General features: G+C 45.7%; 1 protein-coding gene across 1 annotated transcript; it reads left to right on the forward strand.

Annotated features, from left to right (window-relative positions):
- Positions 1-713: 713 nt before the first annotated feature.
- LOC307181071 (ubiquitin-like modifier-activating enzyme 1) lies at positions 714-7,402 on the forward strand (the record flags this gene model as incomplete). Its single annotated transcript, XM_079911849.1, has 13 exons — positions 714-830; positions 1,391-1,525; positions 2,167-2,273; positions 2,506-2,596; positions 2,763-2,844; positions 4,720-4,817; positions 5,175-5,351; positions 5,471-5,575; positions 5,666-5,746; positions 6,079-6,234; positions 6,633-6,734; positions 6,839-6,939; positions 7,098-7,402. 13 exons carry the CDS (start codon positions 714-716, stop codon positions 7,231-7,233), a joined length of 1,488 nt encoding a protein of 495 aa, XP_079767975.1. The 3' UTR covers positions 7,234-7,402.
- Between the last annotated feature and the right edge of the window lie 376 nt (positions 7,403-7,778).

Genomic DNA, 7,778 nt, shown 5'->3' on the forward strand with positions numbered 1-7,778 from the left:
TTTGCAGATAATCCCAAGTATCTTCTCTCAGAAGCTCCCGGGGGACCAGATACCAGGTAGGAATTCTTCAGATACATAATCTGGCAGACATCCTTCCCTGCACCAGTATTTGATAGACCCTTTCAAATTTTGGTTCTCACCAGCCCTATCAGAGACTCACCTTCACAGTCTTGCCCAGGGCTCTACCTGTGCATTCAAAAGCAAACAGGTTTTCCCACCTTCTTTTAAGATCCTGTTACTCCACATCTTGCCTTATAGTCTCCCCTAGGGCCTTTCCAGTTGCCAATATCTTCATTCACAAGCCCTCAACTTCTGCTTTCAGCCTCATAGGCCCCTATATCGTTATCATACAACCCCTCCCCCAGCACACTTCCATCATACTAGATCCCCTTCTCAGCATCTGTTCAGCCTGCATGGTGCTCTGCATCATTAGTCACAGAAGCCCAGCCAGACTTCTCAATCTAGCCAGTGTCTGCTCACTCAGTCTTTTAGTCTGTTATCTTCCTGAAACTTTTTATCCTCCATTCCTAGGGAAAAGGAACTGTCTGAGCTCAGCCTCCTCTTTCCTCCCTCTCAGAGTAGCTCTAGTACCTAGCATGTCTTCATGTTTCCGTTCTTGAAATGAGGATGCTAGTACTTAAGTCTTTCTCTCCACCAGAGTTACCACTAACAAAAGAGAAAAGCCTCCCCGTATCTGGCTCCTTTGTCTAAAGATGTCCACTTTGCCACTATTGAAGAAACGTTGTATGTCTGGGCCTGATCCAAAAGCAAGTTCTGATTGCCCTTCTGCGTGTTCTGTAATGTTCAAAGTGCCATCAGAACCGACCAACGTGAGTGTCTTTTCCCTAAATCTTGGAGGTGGGATGGTATTGTGGTTGGTGGGAAAGTACCTCTTATTTAAGCGTTTTTTTTTTTTTTTTTTTTTTTTTGCTGTCTTGCTGAAACTCTTTTCCCCTCCATTCCTAGGGAATGCCAAAAACAGGCAGTGCAACAGACATAGATGAGGGTCTTTACTCCCGGCAGCTGTGAGTATGGCTGAGCCTGGGAATGCGAAGCAGGAGGGGGGCACAGAGAGGATAGAGTTGGGTGGGCCAAGCCCTGACCTAGAGTCTCCTTCAAATCTGGCAGGTATGTCCTGGGCCATGAGGCTATGAAGCATCTCCAGACTTCCACTGTGCTGGTGTCGGGCCTTCGGGACCTAGGGGTGGAGATTGCGAAGAACATCATCCTTGGTGGGGTCAAAGCGTCACCCTCCATGACCAGGGCACTGCCCAGTGGGCTGACCTCTCATCCCAGGTACCTGTTCCTGGATCCCTTCCCCTTGCCCAAGCACCAAACCCCCTGGTGTCTGCATTCACTTCACTTCTTTCCTTCTTGTACCTCCTTGTAGTTCTGCCTAAGGGAGGAGGACATCGGTAAGAACCGGGCTGAGGCATCACAGCCCCACCTTGCTGAACTCAACAGCTATGTGCCCGTCACCACCTACACTGGGGCCCTTGTTGATGACTTCCTTAGTGGTTTCCAGGTACGTTGCAGCATCACCCTGCCTCCTGACTTACACTCTCAGATCCTTTTCCTGGTTGGTTTGCTCAGTATTTATTTAATGGACCAGCCCTGTGGGTGCTTGCCCTGGGGTTTCCCAGAGAACTTGGGCACTGGAACTCCTGATGCAGCAGTAGGAACTTATCCTGGTGAATAAGGAAGGGAATTCAAAGATTCCCTACAAATCATCGCTGAGCAGGCTTTGCTTTGTTCTGTTTTGTTTTATTTGAGAATTGAAGCAGATGAGTGTAGGATTTGGGGATAAACCCAAACTTTAACTGGGAACAGACTGTGACCCGTTGTTTGACTCCCAGGACATGCAGGGTTGTAGGCAGGCAGGAATGGGTGTTTTTCAAATAAGTGAATTAGTTGGTCTTCAAATTCCGTCCTCCTAATACTGCTTTACTTTTCTTGTCATAGTGTGGGGTTTCATATTTCTCTTCATTGAGTTTTACCCTCACTGAGTATGACATGCATACTTTGTAAATATTTGTAGAAAAGGTCTGAACCAGTAAGCTTTAGTCCTGACATTCTGCCAACCCCTGGCCTGCCTTTCTCCTTTATTTTCTTATTTCCCTTCACCCCAATGCCAGTCCCTTTGCATGAGCTTCCTTCTTGTTACAGGTGGTGGTCCTTACCGACTCTCCTTTGGAGGACCAGCTGCGGGTGGGTGAGGTTTGTCACAGCCGTGGAATCAAGCTGGTCGTGGCAGACACTCGGGGTCTGTTTGGGTGAGTGCCTGCTTCTGCCTTTATCCCCAGCTCCTCCCAGGCCCCAGGCTAAGACCCCCTGGTTCCCAGTGCTGTAATGCTACTCTCAGCCCACCAGGTTTTCCATTCTCCATGTTCACCTCTCCCCAGTTGGCACGAGCACTGATTGTGGGCAGTGATGGCTAAGCTTTCTTAGGAAGTATTCACTATGTCTAAGGGTCTCAGGCACCAGTCCTGTTGTGTCCTTTTACAGGCAGTTGTTCTGTGACTTTGGAGAGGAGATGATCCTGACGGATTCCAATGGGGAGCAGCCTCTCAGTGCTATGATTTCTATGGTTACCAAGGTAAGGAGATTGGCCCCAGGGGTTCTGGCAGGCATGTGGGTAGCCATAGTCCTCCTTTATGCTCCTGGTACCCTGATCCTACCTCTGAGGCTTTCTTTACTTCTCTTCCAACCAGGACAACCCTGGTGTTGTAACCTGCCTGGATGAGGCCTGACACGGGTTTGAGAGCGGTGACTTCGTCTCCTTCATGGAAGTTCAGGGCATGAATGAACTCAATGGCATCTCTCCCCTAGAGATCGAAGTCCTGGGTATGCCAAGACTGGTGGGGCAAGAAATGGTTGCCCAGATCAAAGAGAGAATTGTCCCTGTGGTGTGGGCTGACCCACAGCCCAAGAGGTGACACATATCTGTAGTCTTGACTTGTACCAAAGTCCAAGAGGAGATGCCTCTCTGAAATCTGACTTGGGACTTAGAAGAGATGTGTCCAGGTAGCCTTAATAAAGACATGTGAACTGAGCTACAGGCAGAAAAGGTTTATACCACTAGTATTTGATTCCATTATTATTTTTTGGCCCATTGACTATATCTCTTTCTTTCTTTAAACCGTTTTAGAATGTATAGTATAACAATCTCTAAGTAATACTTCATCACCGCACATATTAAAGAAAAACTTACAACAAAATATTTCCACTTTCTGGTTCACCATTTGCTGTCGTCGTATATTTTGTGTATGCCATAAACTTCTCAATACATTATTTTTGACTTCACAGTTATATTGTTGAAAAGATTTAAGAAAGTTTGTTTTTACCCACATAATCACCATTTCCAGTATACTTTTCTGTGGCTCTACATTTGCATCTGATGCCATTTTTCTTCTGCCAAAGAAAGCCTTTAATGTATGTTGTGGAATGGGATCTGCTGGTGGTGATTCTTTTAGCTTTTTAATGCTTGAAATCTCATTTTGCCTGTGTTTTTGAAAGTTGTTTTTACAGAGTGTAGCATTTTAGATTTCATTGCTTTAAAGATACTGCTCTATTGTCTTTCCTGCCTTATTTTCCACAGGAAGTCTACTATTCTTATCCTTGTTTTTCTGTATCTAATGTGCTTATTTTCTCTATCACTGATCTTAATCAATGGGATTATGATATACATTAGTATAGTTTTCTCCATGTCTCTTTTGCAGTTATTAAATTTATATTAACTATGGGTTTATAGTTTTATCAAATTGGGAAAATTTCTGGCCATAATTTTTTTTGAAAATATTACTTTCGCAGCTCACTGCCACCCCATTATCTCTTTCCAGAACTCGAATTACATGTATATTAAGCCACTTGACTCTTTTGTCTTTTTCTCCCACTCTTCGTTGTATTTCGGATAGTTTCTTCTACTTTGTTAAATCTCCTGATTTTTTCTTGTGTGTTAATTTTGTTAATCACATCTGTTATGTCAGAGCACTGGTCAAGAACATTAAAACAACTATTATAAATATATTTCACATGTCAAAGAAATTCCCAACAAAGGGGTGGGCCGAAAGAGGTTTTGAAGAAATAATGGCCAAAAATTTACAAATTTGATGAAAACTAAAGCCACAGATCCGTGTTCTGGTAAGTTTTGATGGATGGAAGGTAATTGTGAATGTTAGTTTTTTGGAGTTGTGTTTTGTGTTCCTTTACTATTTTTGAGTTTGTTCTAGAGAAATTATGTAGCTGCCATTGGATCCTTTCAGGGCTTACTTCTTTTTCTCTAGAGTGGCATTTAGACATAGGGTACCTGTGCTGTCTGAAGAAATCAGCGTTGTGTTTTTGTTGTTTTTTTTATGATGTACTATACCTTATTTATATTTCTTAGTTGAAGGATAGTTGATTTAATGTTTAATGTTGTGTTACTTTTTGCTTTACAGCAAAGGGACTCAGTTATCTATATATACATTCTTTTTCATATTCTTTTCCATGATGGTTTATCTCAGGATACTGAACAGAGTTCCGTGCTCTACAGTAGGACCTTGTTGTTTATCCATTCTGTATATAATAGCTTACATCTGTTAACTCCAAACTCCCACTGTATGGGGGAGGGGGTTAGGGGAGGAAGGGAGTGGGAGGTTTTCCCATTCCTGTTTTGATAGTGCTGTTGGTCTTGGGAAGGAATGAATTGACAGATAACCCTTCATTCTGTTCATCCCCCAGGTCCCTACACTTTTAGTATCTGTGATACCTCCAATTTCTCTGACTATGTCTGTGGAGGCGTTGTCAGTCAGATCAAAGTAACTAAGGAGATAAGCTTTGTGAGTATGAGCAGGAGGGTGTGCTGTAGGGTTCCAGGCATCTCTACGTTTTTTACTTTTTTCATTCTGATATCTTGCTCTCCAAAGAAATCCTTGCCCACCTCACTGGCAGAGCCAGACTTCGTGATAACAGATTTTGCCAAGTATTCTCGCCCTCCTCAGCTGCACATTGGCTTCCAGGCCCTGCACCAGTTCTGTGCCCAGCATGGCCAGCCCCCTCGGCCCCACAATGAGGTAGATGGGTGGGCAAGCCAGCCAGGTCCTTGAACCAAAGCTCCACTATGCCTCTTCATCTATTTAGTTTTTCTACCTCTCCCTCTCCCCACAGCGGTGTGATTGTTCTTTTTCTCCTTCCAGGAGGATGCAACGGAACTGGTGACCCTAGCACAGGCTGTGAATGCTCGAGCTCTGCCAGCAGTGCAGCAAAAGAGTCTGGATGAAGACCTCATCCGGAAGCTGGCTTACGTGGCTGCTGGGGATCTGGCACTCATAAATTCCTTCATTGGGGGCGTGGCTGCCCAGGAGGTTATGAAGGTCAGTGCGAGTGGAGAAGGACAGTGCTGGGAGTGGGCCAGGTTCCTTCCTGGCCCTGCTGCTTGCTGTCCAGGTCTGATTAACCAGTGATCACTTCCTCTTTCTTACCCCCTCCTCAGGCCTGCTCTGGAAAGTTTATGCCTGTTATGCAGTGGCTGTACTTTGATGCCATTGAGTGTCTCCCTGAGGACCAAGAGGCCTTTACAGAGGACACGTGCCTTCCAGTATGTGATTGGGGCCCATGGAGAAGGCATTATTGTGGTTCTTTTTAAGGTGCCTTTTCTCTAACCCTCTCTTCTCTTCACATGACTCAGTGCCAGAACCGTTATGATGGGCAGGTGGCTGTATTTGGCTCCGGCCTGCAAGAGAAGCTGGGCAAGCAGAGATACTTCTTGCTGAGAGATCCTTTTGGTCAAAAGCTACCTTTATGTCCCCTAGCCTCTGGCCACCTCTTCTGGAGTCTCCTCTTGGCTTACAAGGGAGGGTGTTTGGTTGTACCCTCATCTCATCCCTTTCTCCATTTTCTTCATACCAGGTCCTTTATTCCCCAGTCTTGTGCCTCTTTCCTTAGATGACCATGGATTTTTATGGCCCTGGGACTTAAATATGCAGTAGTAGATCCTCTTACCCCCTCTTGCCGTCTCCAGGGGGAGTGAGGACTGGTGAGTGGCTTTGTTAGGCCAGTGACCCTAACCATCTTCTGCCTCTCTTCTTGGCCACCTCCCAGGTGGGTGTGGGGGCCGTTGGCTGTGAGCTGCTCAAGAACTTTGCCATGATTGGGCTAGGCTGCGGGGAGGGCGGGGCAGTCACCATTACAGACATGGACACCATAGAAAAATCCAATCTGAATCGACAGTTTCTGTTCCGGCCTTGGGATATCAGGGTGAGTGGAATGGACATGGTAAGTAATTGAGCTTTGTTTCTCACTTTTCTCCTGTCTTTTTCTTGTTATCTGTCTTATTGCCTTAGGACGTGTGTGTGTGTGTGTGTGTGTGTGTGTGTGTGTGTGTGTGTGTGTGTGTGTGTGTGTGTGTGTGTGTGTGTGTGTGTGTGTGTGTGTGTGTGTGTAGAGGTTGTGTGTATCTTATCTCCGTAGAACTGGCTCTGGTTTTCATCATACCAGGTGAGAGGCTTTCTTTAATTTTGTGTATCCTTTGTTCATTGGTTGAACCTGTGCAAAGTAGGAATGGAACTGGCATGTTTGTGAAATAAAGAGGAGCATATGATCTGGGCTTGCTCCCGTTTTACTCTTTGTGCTTTACTCTGTGCTTTGTCCCACAGTACTATAACCAGCAGTGGACATTGTGGGATCGCTTTGAGGTACAGGGGCTGCAGCCTAATGGTGAAGAGATGACCCTCAAGCAGTTCCTTGACTACTTTAAGGTAAGGCCCTTTGACTCACTGCACCTGTGGTGTTGGTTGCCCAGGTTACTGGTACTGTCCATCCCAGTGACACTGTTGCCCCTCCTCCTTTCCACCCTCTTCAGACAGAGCACAAGTTAGAGATCACCATGCTGTGCCAAGGTAGATCCATGCTCTACTCCTTTTTCATGACAGCAAGCAAGCTCAAGGAACAGTTGGATCAGCCGTGAGTCGGGCCAGTGGGAAGGCAGAAACAGGTCCTGCTTGGGGTGGGAAGCATCAGCTAGCTATGCGACTCATATTCACTGTTCTCCTTACTTTAGTTGTCTCTGTAAGTCCTTTCCTCTCTTTCTACTTCCCTGACCCTCTTTTTCCTCACCCCAGGATGACAGCAATAGTGAGACGAGTATCAAAGCAAAAGCTGGGACACCACATTCAAGCACTGGTGCTTGAGCTGTGCTGCAACGACGAGAGCGGCGAGGGTGTGGAGGTCCCCTATGTACGATACACCATTCGCTGATCCCCTCTACACCCACCTACCTCATTCTCAGTCAAGTCAATCTATTTCCGTTTCTCTCATAGTTGTGGCCAACGCTGAGCCTTAAGTTCTTCTGAGAACTTTTTGTTGTTGTTGTTGCTGCTTTCTAATGTTTGGAGTTGGAATTCTTAATAAAGAGTTATTAATCCGAGTGTGTCATATCCTTCTTTGGTCAAAGGCCTGTACCCTGTTGTCTGTGAGAAAGACCAGCCTTTCTTTAGCTCTGTAGGTTCAGGTGATAATACAAAAGGCTCAGCCTCTCCGCACCAGCATGGAATTCACCTCACATCCAAGCTTATGAGAAAAGATTAAATCCAACTGTTCTGGTAAATCATTGGTTTGCAATTTTTTCCTTTGTCCTCTCTGTTTAAAAAGAAATAGAGGGGGAGTTGAGGAAGATGGTGGAAGAGTAAGACGCAGAGATCACCATCCTCCCCACAGATACACCAGAAATACATCTACACGTGACACAACTCCTACAGAACACCTACTGAACGCTGGCAGAAGACCTCAGACCTCCCAAAAGG

Source organism: Stenella coeruleoalba (genome assembly GCF_951394435.1).
Source record: "Stenella coeruleoalba genome assembly, chromosome: Y".
In the NCBI taxonomy this organism is placed as follows: Eukaryota; Metazoa; Chordata; class Mammalia; order Artiodactyla; family Delphinidae; genus Stenella; species Stenella coeruleoalba.